Source organism: Neolamprologus multifasciatus, chromosome 9 (assembly GCF_963576455.1).
Source record: "Neolamprologus multifasciatus chromosome 9, fNeoMul1.2, whole genome shotgun sequence".
NCBI lineage: Eukaryota > Metazoa > Chordata > Actinopteri > Cichliformes > Cichlidae > Neolamprologus > Neolamprologus multifasciatus.
The window spans coordinates 15,009,645-15,037,279 of record NC_140447.1 but is presented as its reverse complement, the minus strand read 5'-3'; the positions used below and the strand labels follow the sequence as shown (position 1 = coordinate 15,037,279).

Sequence of the window (27,635 nt, the reverse complement as noted above, 5' to 3'; positions counted from 1 at the left end):
ATTAAATTTCATGAATCAATTTTTGCTTCAGTTTCATCTTCATAGCACACCGCTCACATGCTCCTGTACCCAAAGAGCAAAACAACAGCTGATGTGGGAAACACATGAGCCACCTCAGTTGTGAGTTTGTAGGTATATCTACTCATCATATTACATTTTTGTTTTAGTATGCTGTAGAGAAAAAAAACCCTTAAACCTCATTAAAACTTATTTTGTTGCAATCAGGCTTGATTACTGGTTCTATAGAGTTTTCATTTACTGTCCATTGAAAGAAAAAAACACTGCCCAAGAAGCATAACCAATACGGCCGTTGAGTGGCAAGTCTTTTTCCTAGGAGTTTCCTACATGAATGTTTTTCCATATGCTTCAATAGCAAATATAATGTAAGCAAACAAATGTTGTACATAAGTTGTGTGATGTGTTTTTATGTAGGCAAACCCACCTGATGATAAATCTACTCGGTAGCTTTTCGCCGCTTTCGTCACATTGATGCGAACTGCAACCTTGCCGTCCTCAAGCGAGATCTCCAGAGTGCCATCATCAAGATTGCTGAATAGGAGGAGGCCATGAGGGTTCCACGTACGAAACTGGAAGCCCACGGATACCGTGTTATGATTGGCTCGACCAGGCAACTGCAGGAAACTGGTGGCGTTGAAAAAGACTGGGAAGGTGTGGGTCTCCGCACAGGTGAAGGACAGGTTTCGCTGTTAGCATACAGAATTAGAAAAAATAAAGAACAAAGATGGACAACGGGAGATTAATTAGTTTTTAAACAGAGAAGTCAAAAACAGAGCTAATGCCTTTAATGGGGCTCGCCTGTGAAATAAATGCTTCAAACACTTAAGGAAATCTTGTACTTCACCACCCTTTTGTTGCTTTGAATCTCACTTCTGCGTGATTACTTTCACATGTTCGTGACTGAAGCGAAATTGAAAGACTGATGAAGCTTGAACGCACTCATCTTTTTCGTCTAACTAAACCTGTCTTTGAAATGTAACTATTTTCATCTTATTAATCACTTTATCTAACATTTTATCGACCTTTATTTAACATCAGCAACTATGTATAATTTAGATTCACCAATTAAGTTAATATGCAGGTCTCTGGATTATGGGGAGAAGTGGGAACACTTGAAGAAAACCAATCTATCATGAAAAAGCAGAATATATAAACTAGAATCCAGCTGACCAGGAGATCCTCCATGCTGTGAGCAATAGTAGTAACTAATGCACTGCTGCCCTGCTGAGAAACAGGGTTAAACAGTAACCTGGGTGAATTTTATGTGCTGCAGAAAAACAAACACTATTGTGGTATTTAGACACTAATTATCATTGAATTTCTCCAACCTTGTGCTCTTAATCTAGTCATTAGCAAGCACACAGCATTGAGCTGCCTTTCCAACTATAGATGATTCCTGATTGTGTGTGTGTGTGTGTGTGTGTGTGTGTGTGTGTGTGTGTGTGTGTGTGTAAAATCTAAGAGCAGGTCTGTTTTGATTAGAAATAAATGGCTGTGTGAAGTCATCAGAGAGAATTACAGGTGTGGTTTGAATGAACTTGATTAGTCCCACCATTTGTTCAATCAGTTCAACAGGGATCAAAGCAGATACACTGGCCGCCCCCTGAGAAAGGGCTCAGATTTTTCAGAAGCTAATTTTTAGGACTGCAGGGCAGTTAATGTGTTGAAGGTGCATCCTGCAGTCTGAAAAAGTAGGGTGCATTTCATGAAAAGAAACAAGGCCTTTAATCTGCCTCTTGTGCCATCGAGATATGTTGAAAATAAACTGTTGAATAGTCAATGCAGTGAAAACCTGTCTTTCCACTGTAAGTTATGGTAAAATTGCAGTCATGATAACAACACTTGCAAAGACACCAAGGACACACATGGAGGGGCCACTGACAGGTCAGTTGTATCTGATTAATTATGAATCTGTTCAAGCATTTTGGTTCATTGAATAATCTGCCCCCACAGTCGGGTCAAGTATGGAGTTAGTGTGACAATAATGAGCATGTTCAACAGGCAGCAGCCTTTATAAGCGCTATTCCAAAACGTTTAGACTTATATTTTGCACATTTTCCTTACAAAGCTGGAGGTGTCGAGCTTCTTTCGGCGGGCCAGGTCTGTAATGTTGTCTCCATTGTAGTTGATGCTCTCCATGCAGCCTTTAAAGTTTTTCCTTCCTATTCCCACTGGCTTTCCACTGTATGGCATCCCGCCAAAACTCAACTACAAAGAGACATAGTGCAAAGAGTTAAAAAGAGATAGAGAGTGAGAAAAAACGCATGGCAAGAATTCCTTTAATTTTTCTTTAATAAGCTTTTCAGGCTTCTCCTCCTGATTTTTTTTTTATGGATTTACAAGTGTGCACATTCCCATTGCAAACAAATTTCTTACCTCGATGGATTGGACAATCAATTTCCTGTTTTAGGTATTATTGCCTGAACTCTTTGCATTTCATTATCTGATGTTCATTATGTACATTTTATGGATTAGGGTGGTGCTAGTAATTTGTTTAAATCAAACAGTCTTACCTGTGGGGCATAAAGCATTCACACACATTTTCAGGTTGTAAAAATCAGTCAGTTTAGTTCGTAAAATGTCAGGATATTCACTGATAGATATAGAAGACAGTATAAATTCCAGTACTATATTTGGGCAGTTACATGCTTTTTGTTCGTCATGCTTTGTGACTAAGCATATTTGATTTGAAGGAAAATAATGAATGCTACGTTAAAGTGCCAAGCCATAGCTGCACTTTGAGGTTACATCAATATTGCAAAAACTTTGTGTTAGATACGGTCCTTTAAATTGCTGGGGCTCAAAAGTAATTGGCTTGACACTTGGTTACTAAAAGTTTCTAAGGCAGTCGGTTGTCATTTCAGTGTTAGTTCATGCACAGAAGAGCTCACACATGGCTCAGAGTTAATTAAGAGTTGAGCTTTAGATTGACTCAGTATATAATCAAGTGACCACAGAAGTGGAAAAATGGTGATAGTAAATGTTTATCAGAAAGATATCAAAGGTAGTTGATTTTCAGAGTATTTTTTGTTTTAAGGAAATAACAGAAAAAGGCAAACAAGCGGATCGGAAAATCATCTGCATGGTGTAAAAACTCCCATTGTGAGTGCAATGCTCGCCAGGATGCAACTGTTTTTTTTCTTCTTCTCTTTTTTCAGAAATCTAAGGAGAATTTCATAAGCTTCATAACCAGAGCCTTAGAGGACTGACCACAACAGAAAAACACCTCTGTAGGACAAAGTTCTTTTGACTGATGAAACAAAAATACCCTCACGAAACCTCAAAATCACGAAAAGATGAAAGTGCAGGGGAAAAAGAAGCAACAGCATATGACCCAAAACACACTTTCAGTGCTGGTTTTGTGCAATGAAATCAAAAATTGGTTTACAATATTGATTATCATATACAAACACAAAGCCGACGCAACCAAAGAACTTTCATATACAGAGGTAGAATATCCCCCAGTTACTGAACTGATCAGCTGGGATGTTTCTAGAATGGAGCTATGAGATAGCACACCTCTTGGCTATACAACTTGTGCACTCATACAATAATTGTTACTTAAGCAGGCAATCTAAATATTTTTTTCCCAATTTGAAAAACAATTATTCAACCAAAAATTATGTCTAAAACTTGTGCAGCTCCACATTTCATATAATAAATGCGTGGTTGAACACAGGGCAGCACACGAGCCTTAAAATCACGCCTAATTTTATAAGAGTGAATTTTCTACACTAATTTTATTTCTGATTAAATATTGTGATTTCCTGTGGGCTCGTCTGTTTTATTGTCAGTCCCTCCTGTCTCACCCCATTTAGAAAATCCTGGAAACATCCCAAGATCTCAATCTGATGAAGCAGCAGTCCGCTTGCTGAAAGTCAGACAAAATGCAAAGAGACCCCACAGGCAAAAAGGATAAATAAACAAACAAAAACAAAGGTGACTTCAGTATAGGCCCGAGAGAGCATCACAAGGGATGATACAATATGTCCAATGATGCCTGTGGGTAAACGACTTTGGCAGTCATTTACTGTAACACATTTTCCACTCAATATTCACACAGACATAAAATAATTACTGTGACTTCATCTGTATAGTATGTGTCCAATTAATCTGGCCCTTCAGCTTCCCCCACCACATGCCCACCATTATTATTGACTTATTGACTTATTATTGACCTACTATAAAGCTCAAAGTAAAGTGGAAGCACTTGAATGTAGGAGCCATTATTTTAGTAGAGAGCTTGAATAGGGAAAAAAAGGGCGTATAAAAATATTTTAGTTTTTCCATTCATGGTACCATTAATAGATAAATAACTTTTTTACAATGACAAAAAAATAAAAATACAATCATTGTTTGAGAGACTCAAAGCTTCTCTATCTAATATGACTTGAAAATTTGGTGACATTATGTTGTATAAATATTGCAGGTCCTCTTTTAAACACCAGGTGTCGGGTGCTCTTATAGAATAGGAAAGCGCAATATAAGAAGAGTAATGTTGTTACTTGTGTTATGAAGGTTCTTTAGTTATCTGTACCAGGCAAACAGAAAAACAATACTCGCTAATATGAAAGAAAAGGTTTTCTTCCTTTCTTCCTCCCGCACAATCAGCTAATTTTGTCTTTGTGCGGGAGGAGGAAAATGGTAGCAGATATGGACTTTACTTTTATTTTTATTGCACACAAGGATGCAATGAGCTGAGATGCAGTCTGTATCCAGGACAACAACAATTGCATTATGCTGCTAACAGAACTTTGGCTCTTTGTAAACGTCTGCTAGACAGCATGCTAACACAAAGCTAGCTAAGACCCCAGAGTGATTATAAAGCTGAGTGAATACTGACACCAGCCCAGCAGCCAGACCCTGAACTTCAACATATAACCAAAGCAGTAATGAGCAGTCAGGCTTGCAGCCTCCATTTCTACCTGTTCTTAAGGTACAATCACCATGGCCTTGAAGTCTTTTTAGGCTCTTTTTCATCTTATTTTTGTGTCGTTGGCTTTGCATTTCTAAGTAAATACTAAAAGAAAGATTGTATGTCATTTGTAATGATTTGTGGAACTGAGAGAAAGTAACAAATTAAGCAATGTACTGCATTACTTTAAAGAAAAGTAATGAGCAATGTGTAATACATTACTTTTTATGAGTAAAGACCCAAACACTGCACATTATATATATTGTGCATGAAATACAACCACTAGACTGGTAGGAGAAAGCATTAAAGGAGAAACGTGGTCTTTTTGGGAAAACAGATGTGCTGAGAGGAGCATTCAGGTGTGAAGATGAGGGCTAATAAACTGGCACCTGATGGGAAGCACTGAAGAACAGAGGACTGATAAAATGTAAACTGGGTTTTATATTTGCTCTACAGTTATACATGTGTTCATTCTTTTTCCATTTTACACACAACTCTGAGCCCTGAAGGAAGCCAAAATGATGGAGGGCAGTGTGCAATTACCAGTCGATGTGTCTGTCTGTCTGTTTGTGTGCATGTGTGTTGTTGCTTGTGCTGTGTGTGCATTTGTGGTGACGCTCCAATAGCCTTAGTAATTACCGCCAAGGGTAGACACAAATGCACCCGGATATTTAGTCTACAGCCCTAAATGGGAGCAGAGGACACACATACGCGCGCACATACAGACAAACAAAGATGCACACAAAATAGAGTGTGCAGACTAAATGTACTGAGTACAGTAGTACGCTTGACTAAAAGCTGGTCACAAAGTGTAGATAGACTTAGTCAGGCAATAACATTGGTAGAATCTATTTAAGGTTCACCACAGACACACCACACACATGCACACAAAGCCTCCTGGTACACCCTTGTTGTATAGATTTCCCTCCAGATCCCTTAATTCAACAGCTTCAGTTTTAATTGGACTGTGGTTTGTCCTGCCCCATTTCTCAGCATCCTACTTAACACTGGAATAGATCGGGCATATCAGCAATACCTAGCAAAGGTCAAACACTTACACACAACCACATCAATAAAAACACAAACACAAAGACATACACATCCTGAAAACCTTGTGTGTATTCAAAATTGCACACATGCATGTGCACTCTCACATTACAAACAAATTCCTTACTTGTATGTATCCCATAATCAGTTTCCTGTTATAGGTATTATTAGCTGAGCAAGTTGCATTTCATTAGCTGATGTTCATTATGCCAATTTTATCGAGTAGCATGATAGCTGAGTGTAAAACCAATATCTAATTTCCTATGTGGCTTTATTTTACTGTACTGATCACTTGTGATGAGCAATTTAAATGCAGCTGCAAATTAGAAAACAGCACAAGGGCATAAGGCAGCAAGTGGAGAAAGGAAACAAACACAGACAAATGCAACCTCATGCTTACAACTGCTCACATTGCGGCATTCTCTGCAAAATGTCACCTAAACCAGAATCATTAAGCTACTGAAGGTACTTCATGCAGTCAATTCAAGTCAGTTGGGTGTATTAGATGTGAATGGGAAAATAAAGATAAGACATTATTTTACAAGTATAGATTCAGCTTGGTATTTATTGTCTACCTACAAACATTAAGACTGCACTAATGGCAGCATTCAAACTAGACAATTATTGTGTCTGATAGATTTTGACTTAACCTTTTGGGGGATTTTGGCAAAGTCTGCAACATTGTACAGTACAATGTGACATATCCTGGATATTTCCAGGACGGCATAAGAACTGCATTTGCACACCTTCTGACTTTGTAGCACATAAAGTTTAATCCTAATTAATAAATAGAGCTAAACTTATTTAATTAAATACTTAACTTTAAAATTGCTTTTGTAAATAATTAGCCAAACCAAGTGCACAGTTTGGTCCTACACAGTGCAGTGACTATTTGCTGGATGAGCAGGATCTCTAACAGATGTTGCACGGTTACAATTAACAACCATATAGCTGAAGAACTAAGAACACGTCTGTTTCTTCTTTGCCTGGTAACCAGTCATCCATATAATAGGCAGCTGGTCTTGGCTGACATTATGTCACCATCTTCAGTTGCTTCAATACCAAGACTACCTATCAATGTTATGCTGTTGAATCATTTGGCGTTTTTTTCTTTCTTTCTCTTAACTATTTGGTTTGCAAGCCAACCCTATGGACAGTCAGAAGGAGACAAAGCATGCATTACAAATGCACATCTTCAAGTGATCTGACTGGGACTTCTAAGGAGCTTTGGGAGCAGTTTATGGCTGCTCAGACCATACCTCAAAAGCACTATCAGTCAAATTCAAATGTCATATAATTATTCATATTTATCATGGCAGTGGCAGAAAATCTTGAACTTTTCAACTTTCTCATATTTCCTTATTGTTTGTGTTATTATGTTTATTGGCTTCATCTCGACTTACTTCATAGTCCAAATCGAGGTGGTCAAACTCTCCATTAGTCCTGAAGTGCTGAGTGTGTCTGTCCAAGGTGAAGTTCACATTGCGACGGTAGCGTTCAATCACTACTGAGTGCCAGTGATTGTCATCCAAGAGGCTCCCTGTGGTCACAGAGGTATGACCCAGGATAGAGCCATACTGATTACTGCCTGTAATAAACACAGGACAAGCCTTAAAATGCAGACATGAGAACAGCGGCTGAATTTGTAAATACAAAAAATGGTCAAACTGGCTAGGAAATTTTGTAGTCCTTCACAAAATATCCTGATACCTCCAAACTCTGTACTTCACATAGGTTTCCATAACCATATACTTTAAAGTTGATTTAAATTCATAGCATATAACATGACCCATTTTGCAGTACATTACTTTCATGAGTTTGCAACCAGGTGCTGTAAAAATAAAACAAATAAGTCACACACCAGCAAACACAACATTTTTTGACTGATTTCATTTCATTTTAAAGTCTAACTTTCAAGGATGTCTGCAGTAAGACAACCTTGGTGTGTCAGACACACTTCTGGTTAACAGTGAATCATGATTCACAGGCGTATGGATGGCATGGGCTTTTGTTTCCTTTATGAAGAGAGGGAAATTGTGTATTAGAATCTTAACTTTTCCCTTGACTAATATAATTTCAACAAACCTCCATCAGTATATCCATTGATCCCATCAAAGCACAGCAAAGTGTTATTTTTTGTATCCCAATTCATTTCCATTATTTCCCAGCTACTTTTTATAGACACACATTGATGGAGGTTTCAAAACATCCTCACATGTTTAAACATCACTGTAAAGCAAGACATGTCTGAGGCTGATACCGTAAAGACCTAAATCCTAAACACTGTTGGAGAAGGATCACCATCAAGAGAAAGTTGCTTTTTCTAACTCTGTGGCATTTATTTGTTACCCACCCAGGTTTATCTGCAGCAGCAGCTTGGCTTTACGGAGTTCCAGTGTGATATAGTCTCCCTGCTGGCCTTCCCCATGGAGAATCACACCCTCACTTTCTGACGTCTTAAACCTCAGTGCGATCACGTCCTTAATGATCTTCATCTTCTTCACCTGTGTTAGCAAACACCAATGGCTTTGTGTGATTGTTTGCAACACTGGTAACTAATTTCTGATTAGATTAAAATGAAACATTATGTAAAAAACAATGAAAAGCAATCTTTTCACTTTAGAAACTTTTATACTTGGTAACAAAACAAGACAATTTTCACTACCCAGTGTTCTGTTTGCTTGTTCAAAATCTACATCCATTTATTTATATATAGCTCTCATAAAAAATGCCAATTTATCGTGATACATTTGAATTTTTTCATTCTAATTTTGATTTTATGATCTAACCTATATAATATGCAGTTATATGCTGTGTACCAACTAACAAGAATCCAGACTCCAAGACTTCTATTTAAGGGCAATAGTTTTAAACACGTATATGATCCCAAGTCTTGATAAAACACGATGACAAACAAAATACTGAAACTCTCTGTTAAATATGTTTTCCAATGTTTATTAAAGGACTGCCATAAGTTTATGTGACTAGCAAAGGAATGATCGCAATATAACCAATACCCTCTACTAGAATTCATTACAGGATCTAGTCTCCATGTTCTAGAAATGACTGAGTCAATATTGCTTTTTATATTCCAGTTTATTCATAATTGAATATCCAATTCCAATCCAATAACTTTGAATATCCAATTTTAAATATTCGACTACTGAAGTTGAAATTTGGGTACCTTAAAACGATATGAGATCACACCCTGCCCATCAAAATTGATGATGTCTGCCCCTAAAGGAGGAAGATGGAATTAAAAGACAGGAAGAGAGAGAGAGAGAGAGAAAGAGAGAGAGAGAGAGAGAGAGAGAGATTATTATTTAAACAAACACAAACCACAAACATTCAGATACATTCAATTCAAACCTGACAGTAATATTTAAAAGAACAGGTGCGCCAATAATAGATGAACGTGTAAAAGGGCAAATTAAATTAGATATTACATTGCCAGCTCAATTTCTGGCTTAATATGCATTTGGCTTTACATGCCACAAATTGACTTTTTCAAAGGAAAATTTTTATATGTCACAGTAGGAAGAACACGTTGGCTAATTGACACACATTTTTTGTTTACTGGCACACTTGCTATTAATCATGTTTCCTTTTTAATGCTATACATTAAGATTAAAAATAATTGCAATAATTAAAGAAATGATATGCCTTTTTTTACACATTTAAAAACTGCCACACAGATACACCTGCATGCAGACTGAGCTGAGAGCTCCAACTTATCCCAGATTCAGTGTAAGCCGAGGTTTAATCAAGGAGAACTCAAGCCACGAGTGTCATGTTAAACAAAGTTAAAGTACAAAGAAATGCTGTGTGTATATACTATATGTATAAGTGAAGGAGCTCAAAAAAGAGACAAGCAGTGAAATGATGATGATTTTCAGATCTTGAGCTCAGTAATAAAGAGCAGTGCTTGAGGCATCTCTTCAGTCTTACTATCATCATGACAAGTGTTCGAGTGGTTAGTGGAGAACACATATGTGGCAAGATTGGTTGGAGAATTTAGAGAACAGAGCACAGGAAATGATCGGATAACATAGCTAGGGAAAGCTATACAGGGATAATGATGCACAGTCACACTGCCCCTCAATCTTATATGATTTCTTGGGTTTTCACTTATATAAAACACAGAAATACACAAATATACTGAGGATGCCTTTCCTGATAAATAGTTGAGGGAACTTACATCTGTTCCCTTTGTTCCAACTTCTCAAATGACCCCATGCTGTCTTGCTTTCAGTATTTTTTGCTGCTTCACCCTCACCCCACTCTTTCCAATTTCATCTTTCTCCATTACTCTCCACTCTGCTCCACTTGTTATTTATCTTGGTTCTGTCTTTAGTTTCCACTCTTTCTTCAGTCATTTCACTTTGATTTTTGTTATGTCACATTTATGGTACAGGCATTGGTGGTATTTCAGTGTCCAACAGTTTTATATGTCGGCATATATGGATATGGATCAACATGGATAAAATAATCAAATAAATAAAAATTAAACGCATGCATGCGCGCACACTCAAAAAATGCAAATACAAATGTTTTATGGTTGCTTATAATTATGCTAATGCCAAAAAAGTATGAACTACAAAATTAAGTTTGACATTGAAATGTTAAGGTATAACTACATAATGCATTTTTCAACTGCTTAAATACTAGCTTCAGTTCTCTAACTAATTGTCAGTGGCCTGAACGCATATATTTAATTAACTTGTAAATATCCTGCTACAGTAATGTTTGGTTTTTTAATTTTAATGGTCAGGTTGTTGTTAGTCAACATGACATAATCACAATCATCATAATATAGCATGCATAATTAAAGTTGTGTGGCTATAAATGCGATGTTACTGTCATGAAATTAAAATTATACAGGTGCGTAAACAGTGTAAATTAGTCATTTTAGCTGCTGGTAGGTGGTTGCTTTACAACATTTTGATGAAATAATAGATGCATAATTCATGTTGTCTGGCTACAAAATCTTGCAAAACTAAAATGATACAATGCTTTTCTAAGGTTTTACAGGTGCAAAGGTGCATCCTTGCCCATTGTTAAATGGTTGCCAGGGAACATGAACACATCATAGTATACCATGCATGAGTTTTGCGGATATAAATTAACCATTAATGTTGTGAAATTCAAATTATATGATGGGTATTATGAGTGCATAGATATTAAATATGCGTTATTATCACTCATTGGTAGGTGGCTGCTGGGCAAAATGATGATGTCATAACATATGGTTCTATAGATAAGAACCTTAAAGGGGTCTAAGACGTACCTGTGTGCCAAGTCTGGTTGCTCAACTCCTGACTGTGTAGGTGGAGTTTGTGGGCGGAGAGAGATTTTAATTTAATCCTAAGTAAAGTAATATTTTTTTTTTATTCTATTTATTGTTTTTGCAAAACATTTAACCCATTCTAACAGATTAAAATATCGTTTTAAAGGTGAAGCTATTGTGATGAATCAGACTAACTATAAACCAAACTAGGAGCCACAAGCCTCACCTTGATAGTATAAAATGTTTCTTGATCTAATGTATCCATTCGAGTTAGTAGAAACTTGTTTCAGGTGTTGCTGGGAGGAGCCAGAGACAATGGTTTCTAGTGGCACTCTGGACAATGTGAAATTTTCTCTCCTGGTAAACACAAACTGACTTCCCTTTCATAACACTGAAAACTAATTCACATTTTAAATCACATATCTGTGTTGGTTTGAAAACAATACTTGAGATGTAACTTTCTCCTTTCGTCCAATAAAGATAATTGTTTCAGGCTGTTTATCTGTCATGAAAGCAAGTTTTATTTGCAACATCATACATGCAGCTCCCATGCTTACTCTAATGTAATATTGAGCCCGAGAGCCAGAATGATGCTGTTTAAGCTGATGCTTACTCTAGAATTAGATACTATTCAGAAGAAAATCTCCATAAGTACATTTCTTAGCCTTTACAGATTATGATGGCGATACATCATACTGACAACAGATTTGGTCTTTGGCATAAAAAAAAAAAAAGCCACGGGTTGAAGTCAGCTGTGAAAGAGATTGCATTTGTATGGAAAATTTAATTTGTACTCTCTGTTTCTGTCTGATTCCCCTTTCTCTCAAATATTGCTTCTACTATTTACCGACTCATCTATGAAGTAATTGATTTGCGGTTGATCCTATGTTAATCAAAATGGAAATGAGCATGTAAATTCCACAGCACGGTGAATCATGACTCCTTTACAGCTTGCACCTCTGGCACAACCACATCCACACACATGCATACAGATACTGCCTTTTATTGCATAGTCCTAGATGAGTCATAATATGGCATTGCATTTAATTATCATACATTTTCAGAACCCAGAATTATCATCTACAACCAACATATTTGGTGATTATGCTGGAAACATAACATCTATATTTATCTGCCTCCTTTTCCTCCCACTACTTCTCTTTTGTGCTTTCTGTTTTCATCCTCTTTTCTCTGCCATTGCCCAACACTGTACTTCTCCAGTCTTTCATCTTCTGGCTGGGAAGCAGGAAAAACATTTACAAGAAGCTGATTCTAGGGTAACTGAAGAGTCAGGGAGTGAAGGATGGCTAGATGAACAGACAAATGTATGAGTTCTCATTTTCTGACTGAATGCTGAAGAAAGAAGCAGTGACAGCATAATCACGAGGAACCACTGCAGGCTTCAAAACAAAGATGACAGACAACTCTGAAAGATGATGCACCTGACCAGAGGGAGTGTGTGTGTATGTGTAGTTGTAGTTGTGTTTCCCTTTTTCTGTGTTTCTGCTGATACTTGAGTTTTAAGCATGTGTTTTCCTTATTTTGCATTTATTATACATCTCAAAACAGATGTCACTGAGTGGTGGACAACATTCATATCTGTCAGAAACACAAACTCTCTGAGCTTAGTTGGGCCTTGAGACAAGCAAGTGGGTTTCTTTTTTTTTCTTTTTTTTGCTTTCCTTCCTCGTCTTCTTTTTTATTTTAGTGTTATTTAGTGAAAACCTCAATCAGATTAGAAATAAAAATAAGGCTGGTGGTTTGGAAGTGACCCCACTGATTTTTTTCCCTGTGTGGGATCAATTGCAAGTAGTTGCTGTGAACAACTGTTCCTCAGAGGTTTACCATGCAGCACCCGTCTTTGGGTGACCGCTTTTGGTCTGAAGGCATCTGGTGGGAGGCGACCTTCCTTGGCCCAACTCGGCTGGATTGAGTGCCTTAACTCTCAAACAGATTGGCAAAGGTTTGAAATTAATTTCCATCTTATTTATAAATGCATAGAGATTGTGTTGATGTGTACAAATTGTCTGCTTCACCAAACAATGTTGCAAACACACAAACCTGAGTCAATCAGGTTCAGCCAGGCAATTTACTGCAAATTGCACCAAATTTAACACAGAAAAACATGTCTTAATTTATGCCAGCTACGTACGTAGTAGTTGGTGCTATAAATGTTTATTTATTTGACATGAGAGAAGGAAATGTTATAAGAACTCTCCTCACGTCCCACTAATAGAAGAGTTCACCCTTATTCCATAAATATATAAACATATTTTTAAGCCTCCCCTCGTGTATTTGAGCTGGCATGCTGTTTTCAGAGAGAAACACGTGCACTACCTTTTAAAAAAGCTAATACACTATGTATTATTTTGTTACTTGCTTCCAGCCTTAAAAGTATGCTGCTCAAGGTTGCTAATGAAATGAAGTAAATATGTTTTTGTTCATTTATACATTTAGAAATTATAAATTTTCCCTGTCTGGTTTGGGCTGCACTTCACTGCTGTTCAGTCAAAAAATGACTCCAGACTGTCTTGTTGGTGCTTTATTCCTGTTTTTATTTTATTGCTTTCTCAATTAACCAAAGCTGAAAGACAGCAACTAACTGCAAGGGATCTCACACCTGGTCTCTGCCTTTAACTTCAAAATTTCAAGGGTAGAGAGATTGGAGGCACTCATTGTCATGTTTAAGAAACCAATTTGAGAGGATTTGAGTTTTGAGATATGCTTTGGAAGCAACCATCAGAAGATGGGTGCACTGTAGTCACAAAGGATGGACATGGTCAGCAATGATACTCAAGTAGGCTGTGGTGATTAAATGATACTCAGTTGGCACCGAGAGCCCTAAAGTGTGCCACCAACAGCAGCCTGAGCCTTAAAAGAAAGCAGGATGGATCCATGTTTTCATGTTATTTATATTAAATTCTGACCCTGCTATCTGAACGGTCCACCTGTTGGTCTCCTGTTGTCCAGTTTTGGTAAGTCTGTGCAAATAGTAATATCAGTTTCCTATTCTTAGCTTCTATTCGTAGCTCTTTGTGTAGTCCTCTGATGCTGTAGCCGTCTGCTTCATGGTTCAACATGTTAGGGGATGCTATTCTGCATACCTCGTCTGTAATAAGTGGTTATTTGAGATACTGCTGCCTTCCTATCAGCTCAAAGCAGTCTGACCATTCGCCTCTGCCCCTCACACAGAGAACTGCCAATGTGAAACAGTGAGTTTGGATCAAGCCCAATTTAACTTTTCTGCTGTCTAAAGTAAAGTGGTAACCTCTTTCTCAAAGTGCTTGCGGGTATAGGCTGCATAAGGTATGTTTCACATCCTGCTCAAAAACTCCAGAACCACTGGTGCTTGACAGCATGCCCAATGTTATGTAAGTCATTGATTGTTCCTACATTTTTTTTGCTAAATTTGAGAAATATATCTTGCTGAGTGTTACTGGAATACTATGACTTTTTCCAAATTTGGAAAACTGCATTCAGATATTGTTCCAATTCTATTATGTTTTAAAGCTAGCTCTTTCACCAGATCTGTTCAAAATACATTATCTATTATTGTCTTAGGTAAAAACAAAGCCCCAGCAATTCCATATTAGGATCACTGACACCATTGATGTGTGAGAAAAGTCAAATGACAATACCAACAAAATGAGCTAAGTGTGATTGTAAATGTGTGGGGAGAAGTAATGTGTATAAGCTTGAAATGAACTGAATGGCTGCATTGCTCATGCTAGGAGTACCTATGCACGCATGTGTGCATTTGTATGTGTTAAGTGTATATGCAGCACATCTCGTGGTCCTTATCATTACTGTCATGCTTTTCTTTTGACATGGGAAGGAAATGAAACAAGGGAAATATAATCAATGAACCGAGGACTGACTGGAATACAACGCATGCCCTTGCATTCACGCACACAAACGCACACGCGCGCACGCGCACACCCCCACACCCCCTCCTTCACAAACATATCCACGCATAGTGCAATCACATCTCCCGAATGAAAGATGTATGTGTGTCACTTATAACAGTAATTTATGCAGAGCCTTAATTGAAAATTGTTATCAGAATCAATTTGGCAGCCTTTAATAGGATGAGGGCAAAGAGGCTGCAAGAGAGCCAGTTCCCTGGATGATGCATTTGTTAGAAAGCGAGAGACAGTGTATGAGTGTTTGTGTATCTGTACATGTTTGCGAGTTTGCAGCCGTGCTCTGCATATTGCTGCAAATTGATTTTATTTGTGCATGTATGTATTGTGGCAGGCTTTCATGCTGGGATTGTGTTTAATTCACATGCAGAAATAGCTCCATTGTGCCTTGATTGGAGCTGACAAACCATCATTAGGTTCTCCACATGGATCCACAATTTGAAATGCTAAGTGCTAGGCTGCACATGTTTAAAACCTGTGAGGCTACTAGGAGTATATTTACTTAGGAGTGGAATCTATCTGCTTTCTTTAAACGGCTGTTGTATCTGAGTGTTGTGATACGGCTGATTCCAGACCAACCAAGTGACTGTAAAGCAATTAATATGCAAATGAATGCCTCCACCTTTGATTATTGTTCTGTCTAATAATGTGTGAAGATTCAAGGTGTTACAGGTGTTAGATTAGCCGTGTGTGTAAGAGAAATATAAAAGAGACGTTGCAGGTGTTCTCCAAACCTGTTTGTGTGTGTCTTTGTGTGTGCGTGTGTGTTTATCTCCACTCACAGTAGGAGCATCCGTAAACTTCTATTCGCAGACCAATCCGTCCCTCCTCGCTCCAGTCTAACGGGATGAGCCTAAGGAAGCGAGCCACGATTCCCTGCTGGAGCTCATGGCGAACTGCACTCTCTGAGTTGGAGTTCCCAGAGAAAGCCTATGAACATAATCATTCATATACACACAGACATAGAGAGAAACACAAACACACACACACACACACACACACACAAATTAAATACATCAAAGCCACAAGCCTGAAGACAAACAAGCAGCTTCAGGACTTCAGAACAAGAGTATTTGTTCCACTCACCACATCCTATCCTGAAGGTGCTCACTCACAAAACATACAAAATAATTATGAGTCTACATATCTAATATGCCCACCATAGGACAGTTTAACCGTAGGGGATGTTAGGAGTAAATTGCATATTAAGCTTTGTATGCATTAAGAAACTCCCTGCTCACATCAATTCATATCTAGACTGATTTATGTGTCCCAACAAGTAATAGAGGCTTTGTAACTGATGAGGTTTACAGTTCTTTGCTATATTAGCACTTTGTTCCACACAGCTGGTATACTGTCTTAAAACTCATCTTTTGAAAAAAAAAGGCATCTTGAAAAGCAAATAATGCCTAATTAACGCTTCTAAGATTGCAGTGATGCCTAATTAAAATGTCTTATTTATTTGCAATCTTAAATGTCTTTGCATAGCCCCAGTGTGGCTGCAGTTCCATGACTGAACATGTGCTGGGTGTTTTGTACACATCATGGCTTGACAGCACGAGCTGCTCTCCAATGTTTTGCTGTAAGCATAATTATTTGATGTCAGATTTCAATGACAGGCTACCGAAGCACATCTCCTGACAGTGCATTCCCCCCTTGCTGTTTTGACTTAAATGTGACTGACTGGAGTCTTTACCACCCACTAAAAAAATAAATTGTATTTACATGGAAAAGAGAAACGAGACAAGGATGGCCTTCACTTCACCAAATACTATAGAATCTCACTGGACGAGTAAAAGAGGCAAAATGATCTCCTCTTCTCACTACATCATTCTTGTTTTCTTTCCTCCTACTTAGTTTCTCTTCCTTCACTTGACCTGATACATGACGGGGAGAACCTCTAACCGCCCACTAATCCACCTCACCACAGTCCCTGAACTATTTTCACTTCTGTGCATTCTCCTCTGCTGTCTGAAATAAACACACAACACAACCCCGTTCCCCCATGCATTACTTTTGACACACACATGCACAGAGCAGTCGGCACACACCACTGGGGAGAAGCCTCATTAATAGCCTAGCAGGTAACTAGAAGAGAGCAAGACACTAGACAGCCATGTGTTATTTCAGATAAGACATGGAGTGGGCAGGGCAGAGCGTGAGTGTATGGAAAAAAATAACTTGCACAGACAGTCTGCTTTAAGCTGACTCTTCAGTGACCCAAGAATGTACCCCTGAAGATATGCTATCTGCAAAAGGAGGAAATGGTCAAGAGTTCACACTTAGCTCAGAGCTACTGAACTTCCACTGTAGTGAAGGAGTGGACAGTACTTCTATTATCAATGAATTCCTCTCAGTTTCATATTTAATCTTTATTTATTCCATAAAGGTTTATGGAATAAATAAAGTATGCCTTTTGAAAGAGAAGGTTGCAGTGTAGTATTGTATGTATGTCACCAATAAAAAAGTAAGTAAATACATAAATAAATAAAAACAGCAAGCACATTAATAGTTATGCTCCTGCTAGAGGTATGGCTTTTACACCCAAAGACATAAAATCTCACAAATGCATTTGTCGTGGTTCTGCAGGAAGTTTGGACACATCCATCAGTGGCTAGGCAACACATCAAGCAGCCACTCTGATCATGTAAAAGACAATACTGTTTAACTTGTGCAACGACTGGTAACTGATGATTCAGCAATGCAAACCTTAAAGTTACATTAAATTTGCTTTTTAAAGCAAGTTGACTGGAAACAGCATTTTGTCTCTTCTTTTAAATCATAGCAATTAGGTGGAAGTCGCCAGGTGTAATTGCTGCTTATATTGGTACTTTTTAAAGTAGCTTCCTCACTATATAAAAAAAAGTACTGGAGTACCTACAGATTACATGGACAGTAGCTGCTAGGTCATGAAAACCCATGACACGAAGCTCCTGTCACATAGTTTTTGTGCTGATGTTAATACCAGAGGAGGTTTTTGAATCAGCACAGCACTGGTAACTTTGAGCACTCGGGGAGCCTGTTATGACTTCAAACAATGTGCGCTGAGCTCAATTCACAGTTGCATGCTGCATCATCAAAACACTGGTAGTCTGAAATGTCTCCACAACTGAGATATTCCTTTATTCACCTTGGCTAGTGCTACTCTTTGGAGCTGTTTGTGCAATTCTACAATAGCTTCTTCCCCTCTAACCCTTATCTTTTTCTTTTGCTGTTAAATCTTCTCAAGCTTCTTCTCCTGTGCTCTCTATTGCATGTTTGTCCTTCAGTATTCTGTTTCCAAACTGCCTGTAGTGTTGGCTTCTGATATGAAGCACAATGACAGTTATATCTACAATCTGCATAAACACACACAAGCATTCATGCACACATATAGATACAGACTGCCAATGCACCACCTTGCCATTTAAGCAAATATGAAATGTTAAAACCTGACGTCACTGTTAAGATCACCTCATCGTTGGGTATAAAATAATGAAAGAGGAAAAAAATCTTCTGACAATTTTTCTGGCTGCATGCAGATGACTTCAAATCCTTTTTGTCCAGCTGTCACCTTCCTCTCCTTGCCCTTGTCAAGGTATACCAGAGAAAGAAAAAGAAAAAAGAAAAAGAGCGAGAACAAAACCATTTTTTTCTTCACCCAAAGCTCAATCCCCCCACCCTCTTTTTTTCCCCCCCTCTATTTCCCTATTGTGTTCATCCCGCTTTCTACACTTATCTGTGCTTGGCTGAATGAACAGCTCAATTCAAAGGCATTACTATGCAGAGCGGGGGGCAGAAGGCAGGATAGGGAAGAGAAGAGGAGGATGAAGATGAGGAAAAAGCTGTGGATGCTGAACACCTTGCAAAAGTCTGCCTAGTGAACCATTTAATTCCCTCTACTCCAAAGTCAAATCATTAAGCGGCAAACCAATGAGTAATTGGAAATATATGTGTGTGACTGCATACAGCGTGCCTGTGTGACAGTTTATGTTGAGGTGTGTGCACGTGTGCGTGTTTTATAAGCAACTTTAGAGCTTAGACACTTTGACGTTTTGTTTAATCAAGAACTGAGGTAATTTACGGCAACAAAGGCCACAAAGTGCCTGAAGCAAATTTCAGAGTTTACTCACTAGCTGCTATGTGCATGCGTGCAGAGTTGCACATACTTCTGCATGATTCTGCCTACTATGTATGTATGTTAGTGATATGTACAGTTAATGTTAGATTAGTTGGTTTACTTGATACTTGAGAAAACTATTTACTGCTATTTTATGTAGTTCTGTGAGGATGTGCATAATACTTTGGAATGTTAAAAACAGTGTAAGTTAGTAAAGGACACACGCATGATTTCAGCAGTCCATGAGATCAGTGGGAGAAAAGCAATGAAAGAAATCTTGACTTGGAAAAGAAAATAATGAGGGGAGCTGAGAACCAGCCAGTCTCTGTGCTGACCATTTGGAGCACAGGGGCTGTCATTCAAGAAAGAACAAGCCAATCACTTTCCTACAGCTGGTCAAAAAAATACCCCTGTGGTCTGCTCTGTCTGACATACACAAACACACTTCACTTGTATACGAGATAGACATCCACGTCGGCATGCTCGTTCCCATAAACAGACCCTGGCAAAATTCTCCACACGCCCATTATCTAACTGCTCAAAAGCTCTCCCTCATTGCTACTCCTCACCCGCTTACTTATTTTCCCTGGCTGCATGTTTTCATTTCCTGAATGAGCATCTGTCCTTTCTGTCTCTTCTCTCTCTCTTTTTTGTTTCACTGAAAATCAGTCTGTATATGTGCGAGCATATTTCTGTTTGTGCTGCGTGTCTGCGTTTTGACAGCCAGAGAGGGGCCCTTCCAGAGAACAGATCTCTAGATACTGAGAAACAACAAGTGAAAGCTATTTTCTGGCATTTGCTTGTTGCTGCAGGACTCTTTGTTAGACCAGCCCAGAGTCAGGGCTATTGTGTGTGTGTGTGTGTGTGTGTGTGTGTGTGTGTGTTGTGTGTGTGTGTGTGTGTGTGTGTGTGTGTGTGTGTGTGTGTGTGTGTGTGTGTATGTTCCTTCCAAACAGGCAGGGGAAATCAGTCCGGCCTGGTCTGGTCTTTTGTTTTTATTGACAAGTGTACGAGACAAAACAGAAGGACCATAGAGAAATTTGTGTTTCTGTGAAGCCCTGTGGGTGGCTGTGTCTGTGCCAGGAAAATAGGACAAATTCTAGTAATGCTTAATTGAAGTCATGAATCTTTAAAATGTTTTAAGTAGGCTGGGTGTTAAATTACTACAGCATGTGCCTAACACCCTTGAGAGTATACCGTGCTACACACACACACACACACACACCACACACACACAACACACACACATACCACAAAGCTTCAATAGGAAATCTCTTCTTACTGTTTCGTGACCACTTGCTGACAGAATTAAAATTCTGGGCTACACAGTCAATCAAGTATCCCACTAGGGGTGAGGACCACAACCAACTTCTGCTGCAGGCAGAAGCTAATGGATTTTTGATCTGAGTCTGCAGCTCCAGATGGGCTCAATGAGCTGAATGAGGAACTTGATCTGTGCTATTTCCTGTAATGGTTTTGTATTTTTTGTATCGTTTTTTGTTGTTTTATTTCAATCATATTTTTGTTCACGTTTTGTTGTCTTAGTTCTTTCTCTTCAGTGGTGATTTATGCTTAGAAATGTAATAATATTTTTCTTAGTTGTACATCCTTGTATATGTTTGTCCCCTAGTTTTGTTTATATAGACTTTCTGACATGTCTGTTTTTGGCAACACATTTCTTGCTTTACAAGTTTGAACAGTGAATTGCACTGCAACTCTGAAAGTTTGATTAAAACAAATGTATGTCCTTCCATTGTTATGTGCACTTCTGTTGATTTCTGTACATCAAAGACAAGATTAGCTGCTTCAGAGACTCTTTATAGTCTTTTGTTGGAACAGTTCAGAAGGATCTCATTTTGTATCCGTATGTGCCAGATAGTTAGTTCGGTCGCCAATTAAATGGCTTTACCTGCTAAAATGGACCCCCAAAGAATTGGTGACAAAGGGAAATTGAATCTTTTCTTTGCTTTGCATACATTATTAAGGAAAAATGAAAAACACTTCTAGTACATTTCATACCAATACTTTTTTCCCACACACTGCCTTTTGGGCTCATTAATTACTGTATAGTAATAGAAAGAGTGAAAAAAATATAAAGTACTTATGAAGGAAATTTTAGCAAGAAACCTTCATCACTTCTTCCCTTATATTTACACACATGCAGGAGAAAACACGTGTGTGTACATGTGTTTGAACCTGATGTAAGTGGCATCCAATAGTTTTATAGTATCGTGTCAGTATCAGTATCAAGAAAAAAGTAAAAACTTCTTCAGTGGCTATGAGGGCACCATCAGTGCACTGTTGATATAAAATGGTTTCTACAGTCCTCATTAATCATACAACATTAAGACAGTTCATACAGTAGGAAAGAGGAATTTACCTCAGTGCTATTTTTTATACACTGTCCACACAAGTACCATTTTGAAACTGTTGACAGACCAATTAAAATTTCATTACAGCCACTTAAGTTGTAAAGAAACTTTAATGACTCACTGGGATCTACCCTTTCTCCATAGTTCCATGCTTTTCAGACCTTCCACATGTAATAATACCAGTGTCACTGATATGCTACACAGTCACAAATATAGGTTATTTTACAGCTAGACTCCCAGAGAGCAGCCATTTGGCTTTTCTACGTTTAAAACCCGCCTACCAGCCAAATGGCTGCCTGAACTGAACTGTGAACTGCTGCTTTTGTTATGTAAATAAGGTGGTGCTGAGCCACTTGGAGGGTTAGGGTTAGGGTTAGGGTTGGTTTGGGTTACCCTAACCCTAACCCACAAGGAAACTTGTGTTTCTGTTTGCCATCTTAGGGAGAAATCAACACACATGGGTGTATTTCCTTTGTTGCTGAGATTTATTGATAAAAACAGTACAAAAAAACCCCAACCATTTGTACACATATTTACAAATAATAATAAAAAGTGAGTGAGTACATTTCAACATAATTATCAAAGACCAGTGGTCTGATTGATACCACAATGGACCACTGATCAATGGTCCACTGAAACACACAACCCTCCACACCTAGCCCTGGATTTATTGTTTTTATCAATACCACCCAAAACTTGATCCCAAACTTGTCAGGTTTACTTGCAATATACTGCAGGGTTAGGGTTATACTGTGGGTTTCCCAGGTTTGCTGACCAGCAGTCATGTAGTGATGGAACCCTAGTAAACCCCGCAAGATGACAATTTCATTGACCTCAACACAAAAGGAAGTTCACAGCTTTTAGCAGCTCCCCACCCCCACACACTAACAAAGAGGCAGTTGGCAGTTAGAAATCAGCAATCATTCACACACCCCCACTCCCCCACTTCTCAAGTAACAACCTAATTTACATATGAATTGATGCTAAAAGACTAGCCGATTTAGCTTCCACTTGGCTGACTTGGGTTAGAAAAGCCTGGGACTTCCAGTGTTTATACCAATATGGATAAAAGCACTGTGCCATCTACACATTAAATCTACAGGAGCTGCTAAGCCAAGGAAGCCCATGTCTTGAAGCTCTTGGCACACAGCTTTTGTGCTGATGTTAATGTCTCAGAAGGTTTGCAAGTCTGAGTCAACAGAGCGCTGGCAAATTTAACGTACTACTATGCGTCTCAACACTCGACTAGGTGACTGGGCTCTGCAACTCTATCACTTTGCAGCTGGAGCGGTGTGCTTCCTTCTACTTTGAAACAATACCTCTTAAAACGTTTTATTTGGGAGGGAAGATATTTCATTAGCAGACAAAAAAGATGCAATAGTGGTATCCTATTATTCTAGGATCCAGTGAGGTCTTTAGAACAACCATTCTTTCACAAATGTTTATAAAGGCAGACTGCATGGCTAGGTGCTTGATTGTATACACTTGTGGCGATGGGACTGGAAACGCCTGAGTTTAAAAATAAAGAGCCCATTACTTTTGTTCATATTATTCATGTTGATGATCTTCATGGTTACAAACTGTAGGTCTCCTACGGCAGTGTCAGAGTAAGCCGAAGCACTTCTGCAATGACTTCCATGTGTGCAAAAGATCAGCACTTTTTAGAATTGACATATCATTGACAAATGTCTGAAAATACAATTTTATGTGCACAGTGCAAGTTATTGGTGTTTAGGACAATCTTTAGAGTGCTTTAGTGAGACACAAGTATATGGCTGTCCAATAAACTGCATTCTGGTCAGACTTAAGGAAGAGATACCAGGGTGCTCATACAGATATAAAGCTGACACGTTAAGATGTCATCAGATTAATGAAGAGTAGTGCATGTCTGAAAAAGGCTTATTTGAATTCATCATCTTCGTTATTGTCGCTCAGCAAATTTTAATTTCCACACTCAACTCTTTATTTGGAATGAATTGACATTAAATAGGCTGACACTCAAGTTCTGTGAAGTTGCTGCAGCCAATCAAGATAAAGACTTAAAAGTTAAAAGACAGACTTTATATCAGGGCTGATTAAAAGAAAAAAAAAAGATGAAGTCATAAAAAGTATCTCCACGACTTCAAGCAGCAGTGTTACTCTGATTAGTTCAATTTAAATATTTTGGACTTTAATGCTGAACGTGATAACTCATTTAGTGGTCGACGGCAGCTGTTCATCAACAGTCAGTGTGAGTGAATGAGTAACTGCTTATGTATGGGGATAAACACTGGTCAACAAAAAAGTTGTTTTTTTTTTTAGCTGGTCTACAGTCAAAACTGCATCTCAACATGAGATGCAGTTTTGACTGTAGACCAGTGTCAGGAATTTGGGTCAGTAAGGCATAAAGAATCAACACAAATCATGAATGCACGCATCACTCTGAATGCTAAACCTTTTAATAATCTTACATTAAAATCAAATGAGTGTGCCTTATTTCATCCATCCATCCATTCACTTCCGCTTATCCTTTTCAGGGTCGCGGGGGGCGCTGGAGCCTATCCCAGCTGTCATAGGGCGAGAGGCAGGGTACACCCTGGACAGGTTGCGAGTCTGTCGCAGGGCCAACACACAGGGACAGACAACCATTTGCACTCTCATTCACACCTATGGGCAATTTGGATTATCCAATTAACCTGTCCCCACAAGCTGCATGTCTTTAGACGGTGGGAGGAAGCCGGAGTACCCGGAGGGAACCCACGCAAACACGGGGAGAACATGCTAACTCCACACAGAAAGCCCCTGCTGGCCTGATGGTGGAATTGAACTCAGGACCTTCTTGCTGTGCGGCAACAGTGCTAACCGTGCTGCCCTAGTGTGCCTTATTTCGTATGATGTAAATGAATCTCCCTGGAGTCTTTCCCCGATTCATTTCAACAGCAGACAGCAGTTGCTGTTTGGATGGTAGCAATGGATCATCTCCATCTGTGACTTGACTCATTAGTAACTTGGGAAGTGCTGGCTTGAATTCAATGAAACATGGGAGAACGCATTTATCTTCGTATTACGTTGCATAGTGGTGTTAGCACCAAATTAATAATCAGTAAGAAAACTGGTACTTGAGAACATTTTGACACAGCAGCTCCTGGAAAAAGCTTACTTTCTGCTAGGGCGCAGCTATCATCATGACTACAAGGACAGAGTGTAATTATCCTTAATGGCTCAGTTTGATGGTGCAATGGTTTTGCACTGATGTACAGTATGTACGTCTTTGCAGGCCTGTCTACTGCCACTGGGGTGCAGTGTGTAAAAAAAAAAAAAAAAAACATACATACAAATGGTTATGTTATCGACTGTCTCTCCCTGGAGATGAAAGTAGTTATAATGTACCAAATAGTCTTTATAATGGATCGAAGTAAAGTGCTAAGGAGAGAGTAAAAAGAAGTTAAAAATTCTGAATGACAATATACCAACTAGGCTGTTAATCATGACATCTTTTAGCAGTTGTCGACCACTGAAAGCACCAACAACGGGCATTAAAATTGGACCATGAGCAATGGAAAAAGGTGGCCATCCATCTGTGGGATGTGCTAAACGAATAAGTCCCATTTTTGGAGGTTCAAAATCAGGGCTTACAAGACTTGAATAATACGTTGCTAAAATATTGGTGGCAAATACCATAACACACCTTCAAGGGTCTAGTGAAGACCTAAATGCCTCAATGGGTCAGGGCTGTTTTTGGAGGAGAAGGGGGACCAGCACAATATTAGCCAGGTGGTCATAATATCATGCCCAATCATGTACTTGGGCTTGTGCAGGAATTCAATGCAGTCAGACCCCTATTAGTTCACAGAAAAAGATGGTGTTCACCTTCATAAAACAGTGGTTGTATGCGGGTTTGAGTAGAATAAAGGCTACTTGAAACCATTTCTAGTTGACATGAAGGATATTGTCATTATTCATATGACTGCTGTGCTTTGAGGTGATTGTTGTGATTTGGTGCTAAATAAATAAAACATAATTGAACTGAATTAAATTATTAAGACATTCAAGGCTTTTTGTAACTAGTTCAAGTGAGACTCCGGTGGTTGTAGGAAGATTGGCTAAGTGCAACACGTATAATATTGGAAATTGTTTAAGAAAAACGCATACTTCTAATATTGCATAATGTTTACATACTACTGTATAGCATATACACATAACAAAACGGAAAGTAAGAAATTTTAATGTTATTTTAGAGAAATATATTCTTTTAAAAAGTCTTTGTGTTTGGCGAGAAGGAAAGACTTATTTTGCCTGTGTGTTTTACGCACACAAGGACAGAAAAAGATCAAAGATGATTATCCGCCCTCATTTTGATTACTTTGTTATGGAGTGCAATGTATTTCTGCACTTTAAAAATGGCATTCTTCTTTTCTTTGTTCAGCCTTTCTTTGATCAAAAGGGACATTGAACCAACTACCCCGCTGAGTGCATGCCCTTTCTATGGGTTGGAGACTTTTACGTTACTCATCTCTACATTTGATCTAAGTTTAGGAGGTCCTTTTGCCAACTTTATTCTTGAGAGGACGTTGATGATCATGTTGACATTATGTTGACTCTATGACCATTTTTATCCTGTTCTTCCATATGGACTTCAGGAGGGGAAATCCTCATCCAGCATGGCTTCAGCTCTCTATTCTGCTCAATTATGCTTCTGATAAGCAGTAGCATTATGACCTCCAATTTCAAAGGTCACAATAATTATAATAATAATTTGTATTGAAAAGCTTTACAAATTGTTGTCCTTGTAGAGTGCACTGAAAACATCTGTTTGGTGTGTAACATCAAGCCATCGAGTTCTGCCAGCAATGTCAAAGCTATGTCAAGTGCAAAGAATTAGGATTATATTTTGGTTCCCATAACAACTCTCTTTCCTCTAGTCCTCCAATAAAAAAAAAACATGCTTTTACTCAAAAGTTTCATAAGGGAAATATTTCAATATTTCAGGCTTTGTTCACGCCAAATTCATCATGAGTAAGGTTTTAAAAATATTGTGACATGACAGTTTTAATAATCAAAACAAACCTAAATCTCAGTAAATACAAAGTGAAACTATGATGGCACCCCTGCTGAGATGTGAAACACATCTCCTGATTACTCAGTAACAAGCTGACATTTAACAGGCTGCAAGTTTGTCAGTGCTAAATATAACTTTAGGAGGGAGCCAGTTAGATAATGCTCTTTTCATCATATTTTCTTACATTAGATTAAATAAGATACCCTTATTTAATTTTAGTGTCACTGTTCAAAAGGGGCATAAACAAATTAATAAACAAGCTTTGATGGTTTTCTGCCAAAAGCTTAAAATGTAAATATGATGTTAGTTTGTGCAGTATACAAAAGAATATCTGCATATATTTTATATTATATTTATATTATATTGTATTGCTTTGCAAGAGTGCTTTAGATGAATCTACTGTATGCTCGTGGGTATCCCTCCTCTTTGACATTACCTGATATATGGATTGATACCTCTAAGCACTGTTTTCATACATATTGTCTCCAAGGCAATATCCTTTCTCTGTTTTCTTTTTTCCTTGTTTCAGCACTGACCTGCTTTACTGGTGTTTTTCTAGTTTCTTGCTTTACTCATTTTCCTCCCAATGTAAGCTCCTGTCTGCCAAAAGCCTAAAATGTAAATGCATGAGGCACTTGATGTCTGCATCTAATAAAATGCAAAAACATGGACGGCGATTGAAGCCTGGCAGCACGGAAGATCATCCAAGTTCAGAAAGTCAGCACTTCATTTCATTCGCGTTGCTTTTCTATCTCAGATGTGACTGTGAAATTTCACACATAAATAAGTCAAACTGCAATGCCTTAAAAAGTGAAAATCAGAGGTGGGAATTAGACCCATTTCATTTAAGATGTACAACTTTTACTACAGATTTAGTGACTTGTTTATTAGATTATTTTTTATTTCCCCACCGTGAACCAGATCAACCTTAACCTT

The 27,635-nt window shown here is 38.4% G+C and overlaps 1 protein-coding gene and 1 long non-coding RNA gene across 3 annotated transcripts in view; both read right to left on the bottom strand.

Moving 5' to 3' along the window:
• cntnap2a (contactin associated protein 2a) overlaps positions 1-27,635 on the bottom strand; it is a 389,684-nt gene that overhangs the window by 186,371 nt on the left and 175,678 nt on the right. For both annotated transcript variants that reach the window (XM_085173176.1, XM_085173177.1), the window contains exons 4-9: positions 15,973-16,120; positions 9,165-9,217; positions 8,334-8,484; positions 7,384-7,568; positions 2,083-2,226; positions 443-704 (exon numbers count right to left, since the gene is read on the bottom strand). In XM_085173176.1, the coding sequence (XP_085029302.1) occupies positions 443-704; positions 2,083-2,226; positions 7,384-7,568; positions 8,334-8,484; positions 9,165-9,217; positions 15,973-16,120 (943 nt within the window). The remainder of the gene's footprint in view (positions 1-442; positions 705-2,082; positions 2,227-7,383; positions 7,569-8,333; positions 8,485-9,164; positions 9,218-15,972; positions 16,121-27,635) is intronic.
• Positions 21,424-27,164, bottom strand: LOC146511273 (uncharacterized). The gene is made up of 2 exons (XR_014876198.1): positions 22,719-27,164; positions 21,424-21,889 (listed from the first exon to the last, which is right to left on the bottom strand). It is a non-coding gene; the product is annotated as an uncharacterized LOC146511273 (long non-coding RNA).